The sequence below is a fragment of the Petromyzon marinus genome, chromosome 4 (genome assembly GCF_048934315.1).
Source record: "Petromyzon marinus isolate PM22_M1 ecotype Great Lakes invasive population chromosome 4, UKy_Petmar_22M1.pri1.0, whole genome shotgun sequence".
Lineage (NCBI taxonomy): Eukaryota > Metazoa > Chordata > Hyperoartia > Petromyzontiformes > Petromyzontidae > Petromyzon > Petromyzon marinus.
Genome location: NC_133670.1, coordinates 1,854,300 through 1,868,916, shown reverse-complemented (window position 1 = coordinate 1,868,916; position 14,617 = coordinate 1,854,300). Strand labels below are relative to the sequence as shown.

At 50.7% G+C, this 14,617-nt stretch overlaps 1 protein-coding gene across 7 annotated transcripts in view; it reads right to left on the bottom strand.

Annotated features, from left to right (window-relative positions):
• Positions 1-14,617, bottom strand: part of LOC116938841 (uncharacterized) — a 275,758-nt gene that overhangs the window by 144,291 nt on the left and 116,850 nt on the right. For 5 of the 7 annotated variants that reach the window (XM_076054499.1, XM_076054512.1, XM_076054505.1 and 2 more), the window contains exon 1: positions 5,226-6,123. The exons of 1 other annotated variant lie outside the window; for it this stretch is intronic. In XM_076054499.1, the coding sequence (XP_075910614.1) occupies positions 5,226-5,700 (475 nt within the window). In that variant the 5' untranslated portion in view covers positions 5,701-6,123. Of the gene's footprint in view, positions 1-5,225; positions 6,125-14,617 lie in introns of those variants that run through there. One more of the 7 variants, XM_076054531.1, reaches the window with a different exon arrangement.

Sequence of the window (14,617 nt, the reverse complement as noted above, 5' to 3'; positions counted from 1 at the left end):
AAATAAATACAATTTTGAGAGGCAAAAAATTACGAAAACTATTTCATTTCCAGTCTGCAAAAAAATGATCGTCTTATAAAATAATTAGATCGCTCGACGTCCACTGATATGTCGCGCGTGAAGTGAACTGAGATACCCCGGCGTAGCGGGAGTGATATAAAAAAACAAACCATTTTTTTATTTTTTCTTACAAAAAAACTTCTGTTCTAATTGCATGGCAACACAGTCCAATCCGTCATGCAATAAATGCGTGGATTGTGTGGAAATCTGAACCCGTTTATCGCATTCAACTCAGCACATGAAAAAAGTCCAGCTGCTGTCTGCCTTATACATCAATCAAATTGGCAAATTATTTTAAACATTCCGAAGGGGAGGCAAATAATAGGTAGCTGTTTACAAATAATGCAATGATTATACAAAGACAAATATCTCCTGTGAAGGCCGGCATGCGAGAAGGTCGGTCTACAGAACCACGTCCGACCACCTCCTCTCCCCAGTGGCGATGTTTACACACTGCACCAGGCACTCATTTGAAGCTGAGTCGACCTAAGGGAGGCCCAGGACCGGTGCAGATAACTGGTGTTGGCCATGAGCGGGAATCAAAAGCGCAGCACGCCAACTGCTACACTACCGCTTCCCCATAATGATTATACACCCATGTTGGATATGTATGTATGTTAAACTTCTTTCGCACCGCATGTAGCCAACTGTGCTAATCGGAGTTGCGGGGGAAGGACAACAAACTAACACACCAAAAGCAGTTCTAAAGAAATGAGTTTTCAATTTACATGATTTGAAAGTGCATAGCTCCACTGGTTTCCTAATATGGGAAGGAAGAATGTTTGGGATGGCCGCAGAAACAAGTCTGATGAAAAAAAAATAACGAATCGTGTGGTCGACAATATGGGCGTTATTTTTGTATCACGTGAATCAGAAGGAGAATGATATTTCAAACACAAGGGGCCAGGGCAAGACAAGGGGCCAGGGCAAGACAAAGGCCCACCCGTCACACGGAGGCCGGCGGGAGGTCCCCAGAGCGGAGGCTGTGCTTAAAGTAATAAAATCACACCAAGTTAACTGTGCAAAAATGTGTCCGGGTAATTGGTTTAAAAATCGCTGCAGTTCAAACTACAATTACTGTGAAACAAACCTTCTCAGGTACACACGAACAATAACTACTTATCACAGTAACAACGTGCGATTGGCAACAAAGCACTGCCCTGCCTCTTAATACCCCAGCTGCACTTGATCAACTCTTTCAATCGAGTGATCCCTTGAAGCCCTGGGGAGGGATTAAAGCAGGAGACATGGTCATTCACTGTTCACCCCCCCCCCCCACACACAAACTGACTCGTGACCCCAAACCCACAGCTCCCCAGCCTGCGGCCCTCCTCCACGCAGGGAGCCGGGAAACTGGTGATGAATCGCGACAGGGCGAGCCATGCATGGGGCTTTTTGCGCCCCCTTTGAAGAATTTCCATTCAGGTAGGGAGCGAGCCGCCTCCGGAACCAAAGACAAAGCGCTGCAAAGATATTTTAATTAACATGTTAATAATTTCCCTGCCGTTTAATGGGGAGTAAAAAAAAACACGGAAAAGCTCTTTTAATGTTGGCTTAAGCGCCAATGTATGAAGCTGAACGACTCCTCCTGATGACGACCGTCTTTGTTGCGATCGAAACGTCGTAGTTTTTGTTATTTTCTTTCAACCCATCTACGTGACTTTACCGAAAGATCCAAAGAATATGAATTTCTGCAGTCACGAAAGCTTTAAGTCATGATATTCGTATTGCTTTCACGTCATAAAGAAAGAGCATTGATTCCACAAACGCAACAGGATAAATCACAGTCGCAAACACATTCTTCGGTAATTTATGTATGCCCAAGAATGCAGGAGACACCACAATAAAAGCAAACGCCCAGGAAAGAAAAAAAACGCTCCAAGATAAAGTGACCCCGTCAACGCCACTGCATCCACGCTTATCTGACATTCTAAACACGCCGTCTCCCTCCGCGAAGTCGTGTGGAACGAGTTAGTGGACAACGCGGTTGCTTCGACACAGCTGTTAGACGTGCCATTCCAGGAAATCCGCATGCCCTCCCGCCGACAGATCCCACCAGTGGAGTTCACGCGACACCAACGGCGCCTTTACCTTCCCACCTCAACAACAGAGCCCTCGTCAAAGCCAAGGGGCATCGTGCACTTGGGCTTCGCTGGCAGCAATCGGCGGCAGTCCACCAGGCGCCTATCGCTGGCGGGAGTCTTCGACGTTCCGGCGGAGGTTTGCGCACGGCAAGCAGAGCTCAGTGGAGCTCGGTGGAGCTCGGTGGAGCTCGGTGGAGCTCGGTGGAGCTCGGCGGAGCCGCGAGGGTGCACAGGAAGAGAGCGAGACGGCAGTGGTACGGCGCTGCAGACAGCAGCCGGCCCTAGTAGAGTGCCTGGCTGTGATTGAGGTGGACTGGGAAGTCTCATCTCGGCGAGGACGAGCACGCGGCAAAAATCCGAGCTCGTCGGGGAGGGACGACGACGACACACGCACAGGAGTAACCGAGGCTTCACCCGCGGCGGGCCGAGCTAGCGTGTCGCGTGCGGGGCAATGTCGCAGCGGCAACGACGTCGTCGTAGGCTACGCGCCGGGATCTGACGCGGACCGGGCTAAAGCTCGCAGGGCTGCCGACTCGCGTCCTCGTGGATCCCTGTCCATGAAACCGGGCAGCGTGGCCGCCTTCTTCTTCTCCTCACCGCAAGGTGACAATGAAACCAAAGGTGTTGGGTGGGCCATCTGGTTTCTTCACAAGGATGGACATTTTACCAGGAAAATATATGCGACAAAACATAGAATTCTCATTGCTTCAGCACTACTTAGCCTTAGTTCAGAAACTATGAACAACAGGAGGGCTTCAAACTCCCATTCGCATCATCTGGCCTTTTTGGCCCCCTGGGAGCAATTGTGAAATGATGTGGCCCTGTTTGCCTGCACTGTTTCTGGGTGCCAACGGTGACGTTTTTGGTCAAAACGCGGTCGTTGTAAATGGGGAAATTTTTGTGTCTGGAAGTGATTAGTGGGAAGGCACCACCAGGCTGGTAGCTGCGACAGCGAGACATGAATGTTGTGCAACCTTTAATTCAATTCACGTTTGTTCGTGTGCATCATTCACACCAGTATATCAGCCAATGCATACATACATGCATAGATCAACCAGCTAATTACAAATAAAAAAATAATAACAAGAATATGTTGCCCAACAGGGCCAATGTCGGACTCTTCATTGCACTGGCAATGATGCTCTTGGCATGAAGAACAGTATCCCCACATGCAAATGATAATGTCTGATTTCCCAGTACGCCAAGTAGATGGGCTTCTGCAAACGTTTGTATTGAAGAGAAAAAAAATCCACACGAGTTGAATCACTTTATCATTAATAAAAGGCGAGGCCAAAACAGATAATACGGTCAATATGCATGACAACCATTTTCACAGAAATTCCCCCGAAAAAAGTTACCTAACCAGCAGGTGTGCACAGGTGAGATACATTTCCACATTTGCCAAACTCCTTACGACGGTGAATGAGTTTCGATGACTGTTGCAGGCAACACACACACACAACATCCACTTGCTGGAAACATGACGCCACTTCTGCATGACTCTACATGTGAACCTTATGGCGGTACCCCGGGGTGCTGGAACCCTGGTTCTCGCATAATGCCCGTGAGGGAGTAATTTTTAGTCTGCTGATGGTCGGCGATGCGGCAACGATTCATCTCGACGAGCTGTGATCACGATGCACCATTCAAAGTATAATTTTTCGATAACGAATTTTTTTATGATAACTAAATCCGTTATCGCCATCGCGGAGTGGCACTGATTTCGGATTGATTGGTATCCCAGTCGCGGAGTGGCACTGATTTCGGATTGATTGGTATCCCAGTCGCGAAGTGGCACTGATTTCGGATTGATTGGTATCCCAGTCACGGAGTGGCACTGATTTAAGATTGATTGGTGTCCCAGTCGCAGAGTTAAGTAACACCCCTGTAAAAAAAATGTGTCCCAGAAATAAAACATTTAATTGCCTTGGCGATTTTGTATTATTTGGTACCCCGGGATACCACCATAAGGATCATATACTCGCTGCTGCTGCTGCAATGAGGGTGATAATTAGTGTGGATGCTCGGTTGAAGAGGGGGAAGTTGGGTCGTGAATGTGGCTGTGACAGCCACTCCGGGCCCATGCTCTGAAGCTGAATAGTTAAACTACAGCGTCATTATAAATCCACTCATTGGTCGTTCACTATAAAATAAGCATTGTATAAGTGGCACTTATTCCAATAAAATGCATTCTACGTGGAAAATTGATAAGGTGGATCAAAATTAATTTACAAAAATGTGTCAATCACGTACAGGATTAAAAGGTATTTATATTTATCCATCGTGTGTTTGTCAGGTAAATGCATTTGAGGCAAGTGGATACACTATGTGTGACAAGTAAAGTATGGATGCTATTGAAAGATAAAGCGCATAAATCATGCTACACAAAACCAGTAGTAGCTGCTCGAGACTCAATTCCATATTGTAAGCGCTATATTACTCAACTTTAAATGTTTTACTCAACTTGAAAAATGTTGCTTTCAAATAACTTGCGACAATTCCTGCTGCTGCCGATGCCGTTGGCGTTGGTGCACAAGCACAGTTAACATAAAAAAAACCCTCAACACACTCGTCAATAAAAAAAGTGTGTTGCCACAAAATGAAAATTATTTAATCGGTGACGTTTGGGGCAATGGTCCTTCGATACAGCGCACAAAGAGGCCAGAGAGGGCAATAACAGAGGAACAGAGAGGTCAATATCAAATAAATATTCCTGGTTCTTTCGGTAACGTCATTCTTTTTCCTCCGTGTTAATGGGAATAGTGGGCGTCCATGCCTCCGCTAACAATGCCATCAGCTGTGTCGGGCCGCACGTGCTTTAGGAGATTATTTGTGTCTGTTGGCAGAGTTTCAGGTTGTGCTCATGTTGTATGCTCTATTCAAACGCACAGCTTGCATGCTGTAAAAGTGAGAGTATCACGTTACCATTAGGAAGCACAGGAACGAGACGAGCAAAAGTGTGAAGATTAGGAAAACGTTTTCGGAACCGTACAAATCCCTTAAAGAAAACGTCGGGTGGCTCAGAACCAAGAGCTGCTACTTTGCGTTATCCGGTCAGAGGTTACCCAGCGGTGCGTTTACCTGTACTTGCGTTAGCAGTGAGCCAGTGAGTGGGCGGTGGGGTGGTGGTTGGGCCCGCACCGCTGGGCTCGCTGCTGTGGGCCTCTGTCCCCAAGGTTGGGGTCCCGCCCTGCCCCTGAGGGGTGGCGAGGGTTTCCGTCGCAGCCGTGGGTGGCTTTGGAGGAGCCTCTGTGGCGACGCTCGATTTCTGCAGGCTCCTGCTTGCGGAGGAGGTGGCAGGGGCGAGCGAAGGACCAGAGGTCAAGGTCGCCAAGGTGGTTCCCACGCCGACCTGGGCTGAGGACGACGACTGCGTCTGAGCGGTGGAGATCGCAGCCTGAGCGGTGGAGATCGCAGCCGGAGCGGTGGACACGAACGGGGCCAGCGTTGTGGTCGTCTTCTTGCCACGGAAAAACCAATCCCACTGTGCAGATGCCAGCGGAGCAGCACATCCCAGCAACAGGACGGCGATGCACAGTAAATTCTGCCTCGCCATTATTGTCAACGGAGAATCCAACAAGCGGACGGAAAGGAGATGGGGCTATTTTTTTCTCTTCCCCTCGTTCTATTTGAGACCAACACGAACTTAGTCGAGGTAGCGCCCTAACCTTTGCGGCATTCTCATAACAGCGAGAAGATGAAAAGCCACCGGCCCATGTCACAGACGTGCGTGGGGTTGAATAAATCCCAAAACACTTTGGAGGTGTCAATAAAAAAAGAAACCCATAATCTCCCCGAGACACACCGGTTACGGATCACAGGGCAGCAGCAAAATCCGCAGCAGCGGTCACGTGCTACCGGCAACCAAGAAAAACGTCGTGGATAGCTCACGGACTCGGGGTCACACGTCACGCTGCCAGGCCCCCCTCTCTGGAATTCCAGCAAGAGTAGTTGGGACGATGACAAAAGTTGTCCCAGCCGCCTCTCGCCGTATTTATGTAGAGAGAGGGGAGGTGGGGGGGGCGGTGGTGGTGGGCGTCGATAGAGACCACGCGCGCGGCTGTACCGCACTCAACGCGCGGGGCCTCCTCCTCCCCCAGTGGCCGGGTGATCTCACGGAGCCAACCTGCGCGCTTGTCCAATCGCACGGTCGGGCACGGCCTGCGGTGCTCTCTGCCCGCCCGCCCCCACCCCACACAGCCAGGCTCCCCCCTCCAGCCACCACCGTCCCCTGCTCGTGAGCAACACCCCACACACTGCGCACCACCCCTCCCCTATACGACTCCCGGAGGAGTTAACCATTAACAGCGGGCTCGGCGCTTCTTGTGGGGGGGAGTGGGGAGTTGGGGGGTTCACGCGTTCAGAGATCGAACTCGGATATGAGCCAATGGGGCTAAGAGCTCACTCCCTCCACACGGCCAGGAGTGAGACCTGGGGTTAGCTCACTCCCTCCACACGGCCAGGAGTGAGACCTGGGGTGAGCTCACTCCCTCCCCACGGCCACGAGTGAGACCTGGGGTGAGCTCACTCCCTCCACACGGCCAGGAGTGAGACCTGGGGTGAGCTCACTCCCTCCAACACGGCCAGGAGTGAGACCTGGGGTGAGCTCACTCCCTCCAACACGGCCAGGAGTGAGACCTGGGGTGAGCTCACTCCCTCCACACGGCCACGAGTGAGACCTGGGGTGAGCTCACTCCCTCCACACGGCCACGAGTGAGACCTGGGGTGAGCTCACTCCCTCCACACGGCCACGAGTGAGACCTGGGGTGAGCTCACTCCCTCCACACGGTGACGAGTGAGACCTGGGGTGAGCTCACTCCCTCCAATACGGCCAGGAGTGAGACCTGGGGTGAGCTCACTCCCTCCACACGGTGACGAGTGAGACCTGGGGTGAGCTCACTCCCTCCAATACGGCCAGGAGTGAGACCTGGGGTGAGCTCACTCCCTCCACACGGTGACGAGTGAGACCTGGGGTGAGCTCACTCCCTCCACACGGTGACGAGTGAGACCTGGGGTGAGCTCACTCCCTCCAACACGGCCAGGAGTGAGACCTGGGGTGAGCTCACTCCCTCCACACGGTGACGAGTGAGACCTGGGGTGAGCTCACTCCCTCCAACACGGCCACGAGTGAGACCTGGGGTGAGCTCACTCCCTCCACACGGCCAGGAGTGAGACCTGGGGTGAGCTCACTCCCTCCACAGGGTGACGAGTGAGACCTGGGGTGAGCTCACTCCCTCCAATACGGCCAGGAGTGAGACCTGGGGTGAGCTCACTCCCTCCACACGGTGACGAGTGAGACCTGGGGTGAGCTCACTCCCTCCAACACGGCCAGGAGTGAGACCTGGGGTGAGCTCACTCCCTCCAACACGGCCACGAGTGAGACCTGGGATGAGCTCACTCCCTCCACACGGTGACGAGTGAGACCTGGGGTGAGCTCACTCCCTCCACACGGCCACGAGTGAGACCTGTGGTAGTGAGACCTGTGGTAGTGAGACCTGTGGTAGTGAGACCTGGGGTAGTGAGACCTAGGGTAGTGAGACCTGTGGTAGTGAGACCTGTGGTAGTGAGACCTGGGGTAGTGGGACCTGGGGTAGTGAGACCTGTGGTAGTGAGACCTGTGGTAGTGAGACCTGGGGTAGTGAGACCTGGGGTAGTGAGACCTGGAGTAGTGAGACCTGTGGTAGTGAGACCTGGGGTAGTGAGACCTGGGGTAGTGAGACCTGGGGTAGTGAGACCTGGGGTAGTGAGACCTGGAGTAGTGAGACCTGTGGTAGTGAGACCTGGGGTAGTGAGACCTGGGGTAGTGAGACCTGGGGTAGTGAGACCTGGAGTAGTGAGACCTGTGGTAGTGAGACCTGTGGTAGTGGGACCTGGGGTAGTGAGACCTGGGGTAGTGAGACCTGGGGTAGTGAGACCTGGGGTAGTGAGACCTGGAGTAGTGAGACCTGTGGTAGTGAGACCTGTGGTAGTGGGACCTGGGGTAGTGAGACCTGTGGTAGTGAGACCTGGGGTAGTGAGACCTGGGGTAGTGAGACCTGGGGTGAGCTCACTCCCGCCACACGGCCACAAGTGAGACCCATGAAGCGGTGGATCCAGTGACTCCTGCTTCCCTGGGTCTCTGAGACGCAACCGCCGGGGGACAACACACCTCGTCTCTCCAGATCTTGATAAGGCCTTTCCGACGGCGTGCCCAAAATTCTGGTGGCTTAAAGAGGCCACATTCCCATGCGCAATAAAGAACCGCAGCTATGCGACGTCATACTCTAGAGAGTCACATTGCAGTCGTGTGCATGCTGCGCATACTGGGGTCAAGGGGTAGTAGACACGCATACACTGCGTCGCATTCACAAACACACACGGCGCACCTTTGCACTGTTAACCAGAACGTCAAAGTGTGCACACAAAACAAACCCGGAGACTTGCGTTCACATGTTTTGAGTGTCCCCAGGTGTTTCTGGCGTCTTCGGGGGCATTTCATGAATCCCCAACCGATGTGCGAGCAAAAGCGCGAGGGGCATTAAAATAGCCGCGACACAAACGGAGAGAGCGAGTCCGGAAACATTTCCACGGACATGGCTTCCTCGCGACAAACACGAATGACTGCTACATGACATTGCCAGCACGCTCTCCTGAGCGGCAGGGTCGTGGTGGCGGAGTGGTGAAACTTGTGCCTCAAAGCAGCACGCAAGGGCCTGGGTTGTATTCCTGACTCTGGCGCCTTTCTGTGTGGACTCTTCCCCTGTTCTTGCATGGGTTTCATCCGGGCTCTCTCGTTTCTTCCCATAGCTAAACACACGCAAATAAGCAGCCCTATACACGATGCAACTGGTACTGGTCAAAAACGTCCTAAATTCTGAAAAATCTACCTGCAAATTACTCAATTGCGATTACGCACAGAAACGGCAGTGACATCGCTCCCTTACTGCGAAAACCTTGGCAGGACCCTCCTGAAAAAGAGTCTTGAGGATCTTCTGGGTAAAACAGCGTAATAAAATAAAATAAAGGAACCCCATATGCTCCGTGCTTACATGAAATGCCTTTCCACCAATGCCCGCCCGCAACCAAGTTGGGTACACAAAGACACACAGCACAAACAAGCGAGTGGAAATCCACACATGTCGAGATAAAAGTGCTGCTAATGTCCAATGCAGAGTGGCGAGAGGCCGCCCAGAGCGCTCGCAAGTAGACACGTGGGTGAGCTGGGCTGGGGGGCTGTCTCCACGTTAATGTAGGTCAAGGCAACGTCCTCTCTCCGCACGCCCTCCTCCACCGGTACCGAGTACACCTCTCCCGACACAGCACCCTCTTGCTGCTGTTGCCAATACACTCGTGTCACGAAGAAGAGCAGCCACAGTGGTGCGACGCTCAGCACACTCCGGGTGGTGGAAGTTCAAAGGATTGGACGAGTTTTTTTTTAAAAAAAACCCGCCTCTGTCCACCCAGGAGTATAAACGGGTTCGCCAGAGTCGATCGGCAGGTCGCGTGCGATGGAGGACGTGTTGGTTAGCGGCGAAGGGAAGATCAAATTACCCCCTAGAGCTTGCTCGAGTGGAGGCCCTTTTTTGCCAGCAGTCGCCTAAGCAATTGCAGAGGCGCGCCTTCACTGAGAAACAACGGCAAATGTACCACGCAAGCGCGGCTTGTCCGTTCTCGTGAGCGTCAAACTATCCGTCCCTTTCTGGCATTCCACTGGAAACGATTACCAGGTTTCTCACTTCCAGGACCGGTAATCGATTCTGAAAATGGTTACCGGTTGACAAACCCCCAAATGTGAGTTGACCACCTGCATTCTCTAGAGAAGGGCACACACACACGGCTGGCAAGTGAGGTGTGCCGATAAGCTGCACGGCCACTGGGCGGTGTTAGCCTCCGCCAGGCGGTGGCGATGCCAGGCCAGGTTGGCACGATGCAACCTGCTGGAATGCACATCATGCCCAATTTCTGCCAAGAAACATCCTCCCCTCTCCTCCTCTGCATGTTTATTCATCAGACTGGAAAATTATGTTTCCTATAGGACGCAAATATCTTTGGAGGTATGTCATGCATGCATATACAGTTTCAAAACGATAAATCTCATTGTATATTATATACAGTCTTAAAATGATCGGTCTTCATAAAATCAGCCCTATGTTATTTAATAACCCTGACCGAACTGAGATATCCTGTTGATCCGGTGTCACTTGGGTAACCAGTGCCAGCGCATTACCTTCTCAACATACTACCCTTTATTTGTCCACTTATTTAACCACGAAAGTTACATTGAGACTCAAGGCTCTTTTTCAGGCGCGTCCTGCCAAGTTTTTACAGTCGTGGGAAAATGTTGCCGTGTGAAATCCAAATTGAGTATTTTCCAGGCAATTTTTCATAATTGGGATGTTTTGGCAAATACCAGTGACATCTTGTCTGGGGCTTTTTATTTTGTTATGGCAGGAGACTGGAAACAGGGGGAGAGAAGAAATGCGCCGCCAGAGTCAGGAATCAAACCCAGGGCCTTCTTGCTGTGAGGCATGAGTGTTACCACTGCACCATCACTCTCCTGCCCGATAACGATGTTAAAGACCTCAGCCTTTTGCGGAGTGCTTTAACATAACAAACATGTTACAATGTAGTATTTGTAAATAATTGCCCCGTGCAGGCTTCAGATGGCAAAAACACTGTTTTACATTCAGAACCCAAATCGGCTTTCAGGATACCGCCAGTGGCGACCGTGCATAGATCTGTGCGTTCCATTTCCATTTCGGAAAAAAAGGTCACGTGCCAAGAGGTGACGCGTCAAGCAGCAACGCCTCTCTTCATCAAATCCCTCCAGGGAATTTGTTGAACCTGTTCACCACAATAAACACTGTGATGGCTGAAACTCTCCACTGCCACAGTTTACAGGGCCCCTGTGCCAGGCCGAGACAAAGCCTCTGTTATGGCTGCTTCACATTCCAATATGACTATGCAGTACACTCTAACAATTGGGTCATTTCACTTCAACTCGGCAAAAATCCGACGCGCCATCTTCGTGTTACGTGCAGGTGCAGAGGTGTAGTGCTACGCCTGCCCCAGTCAACATTTCTCATCTTTCCATGACGGAAGCGTAAGCAGAGTCCTTATTGTGGCCGCGTGATATGCCGGCCAAGTGGCACCGTGGCAGACCACTTTGACTTCCAGTCACGAGGTTGTGAGTTCAAATCCCAGTCGGCGGTCAACAAAATCTGTCGTCCCTGCGGGATCAATGGAAAGCGTGCCACTTTGTGGGACGTCTACCAGTGGAGGTACTTGTCCCAACCACATGAATGTTGAATTCCCACCTCTGGTTAATAATAATAATGAGACGTTTTTGATCGAGCGTACCCTTCATGCCGGAGCACCCCAGAGAGCTTTACGCGCGATAAGCGACTTGCATTTCATCTCAAACATCTGAAAGGGCGCCCCCAATGGAAGCTGTTCCTGTGGGCAAAAAGGTGACTCAGTATCTGGCTGATATTGAGCATCAGTTTGCCAGTTGGGGGCCATAATTGCTGCATGCAATCCCAGTTGAGCAACTTGTGGTGTAATTTTTCTAATTTGGTCAATTTGGAAGATTTTGGGACCGCGACGCCACCACGCGATGCGCCACTCGTTTTAATCAATGTTTCAAGTAGACTGTGAATCAGACGGCGCGTGGTATTTTACGGTTAACACCGCACCGCGGTACTAACCGGGTTGGACGCCGGACTCGAACCCGCGAACTTCTGCAACAAAATGGTGCACAAGATTACTCCGGCCGCGTGGCCTCCCCGGGATCACAAACGGAGGATGAGCACCACCCAGTGGCGGGTTGGGGAGGGGGGGGAAGGTGAAGGGTTGCCGCGGTGGCGAAATGTTATCTCCCTCGCCTGGTATACAGGGGGTCTTTGGTTCGATCCCGATCCCGACGTTGCCTGTATATTTGGAGTTTGCATGTCCTCCCCGTGGTCGGCGAGGATTTTTCTGTGAGCCCTCCATTTTTTCCCCTCCACATTTACAATCAAGAGTATGGAGCAGCGGTCGGCAACCGGCTCTTTAACGACCGCTTCGTGACGTTTTGTATTAAGGACCACCGCCTCTTGATATATGGAGGGTTTTTTTTTCGAATTCGAAAAAAGTTTGCTCTTCTTGTTATTTTGGTTAGCAACCCCTGGGTCAGAGAGTATTTGGCTGCTATAAATTTCCATGTGATAAGCCACTTTGTTGAGCTGTCAATTGTGGCCAGGTCGCTTCTGAAAAAAGAGCTATATAGCTCAGTGGGGGCCTTACCTCGTAAAATAAAAAAAGTACAAAAAAGTACTTGAACCTCAAACTGGTGACTGGAGAAATTATGTTAAATTGCGATGGACGAATGAACATAAAAAGCACCTTCAGGACGGTGCGCTGAAAGACTGTGTGCGTGAGAGTGTGAGCCAGTATCTACGAGTACCTCTGTTCTCAACCAGGACCCTAACCGAGTTCACAGCAGGTTCCTGAGTGCAGTGGGTTTGATGATGCAGCAATACCCCGGTTTACGTCGGGGGGGGATGCGTTCCCGACAGGTGCGACGACGACGAATATCGAAACGACGTGAATTGAAGCGGTTTGCAGGGTAGTTGGTGGAGGCGAAGGCTGAGAGGCGACGGATAACGAGAAAGGACGGACGTTGCAAGTGTGGGTTGACGCTAGTCAGGTAGCGGTGTTAATAAAGTGGCGACGTGTTTGCGAAACGACGCAAAAGGCGGAGACCTACTGTACATCGGGTTATTACTGTAATTGGTCACCGGTGACCGCAAAACACGTAAACTTTGTAGAGTTTGTAATTTCACTTATTTTGTTCGGCAGATATTTTCCAAATCGTAATTTATACTTGCAGTGTGTACAGGCATTGACAGCGGTCTCGTGGTTCTGTAACAGGATACGTGTGACGGCATGTGCTGACACTTAATGGTGACTCCCCAGCGTGACGTTTAAGTGTGCCTGTTGTAGGGGATTACATAAATTGGAACGTGATTCACACAGTAGAAATGGTAAAAGCACACGTCATTTAATGTGTAAATAATTTACAGATTCCCTGGTAGAGGAAAGGAAGCGAGCTCAGGAAACGCGCATGGGGTCATGTGGGTATGAATATTCGTTTTATTTACTACGCTTGTTTACTTCGGAAAGCCTCACCGAGTCTTAATCTTTCCCTCTCTCTCTCTCTCTCACATGAAGACGATCGCTTGTGTTGCGATCGAAACGTCGTGATCTATTAATTTTCTATCTGCGTGACTTTACCGAAAGAACCAAAGAGTATGAGTCTCAAGACTCTATTTCAGGATGGTCCTGCCAGGCTTTAACAGTACGGGGCGATACTGCTGCTTTGTTTATATCCAATTAAGTAATTTGCAGGTACTTTTTAGTATTGAGATGTGGTTAGGTCAACAACAGTTACAATGTATGTTTGTTTAGCCATGGCAGCGAACCGGAAAACCCGGAGGAAACCCATGCCAAACAGGGGGAGAATATACAAACTTCACAGAGACAGGCACCCGTGTCAGGAATCGAACCCAGGTTACTGTTGCTGTGAGGCACGCATATTAGCACTGCGCCACCCTGCCACCAATAAAATCACGTATTCGCAGGCTCGATGCGACTTATCCAAACATCAGAACATCGGCCTGCCTTGCTCCCATACAGGTAAATCCCAAAGAGCACTGTAGTGCATGGGAAATCCCAGGGAGCACTATCGTGTATGGCAAATCCCATAGAGCGCTATAGTGTACCCACAATCACTCTGACGTGCGGAGGTGGCATCCACGTGTGCCAGGACAAGACAAAGTGAGACGAGGGATCGCTGTTGTTGCTTTGCTCAGAAGTCTGAGTCTACTGCTCAATCTGGAGCTCTCTCGGTCTAAAGGATGCGTGTTTGTTTTTTTGAGAAATAAACATTCACTTACGATCCACAAATAAACTATTCTAGATGCGATTCGAATGTCAGACAAGTATAAATGGATATATTAATTTAATTCACATGGTCACACTGTCAGAGAGCATCATAGCTCTTGGTGGTATAGTGAGAGTGTAAAATGCCCACTTCACCAGCAGTAGCCTGCATCATAACCACGGTCACAATTGCAATAATAATAAATCTACATGATCGGTCCATATTTAGAAACAATTTAATGGGTTTGAAATTAATGCTTGCAATGACACTGTCAGCATTACAGAGAGTAGGACAGGGCTGCGGTGGACTCGTGAACCTTGCCACGGCCACCGCAATGCCCCACTGGTACCAATACTGATGCACGGCAGCAATTAAGTTGTGTGTAACGTGCGATATGGAGAAATGTGCAATGCGTTAAAACCGCTCGGTTTCACAACAGGCGCAATGGGATACGCGGCGACGCAGCAGTCATAACGATTGGCCCTCTGTTGGGACCACAAAGGTCTCGGAGCCCTCTCATTTTTTGAGAACTTATAAAAGTGTCTCTGCCAATCGGCGCACGCCCCATCTG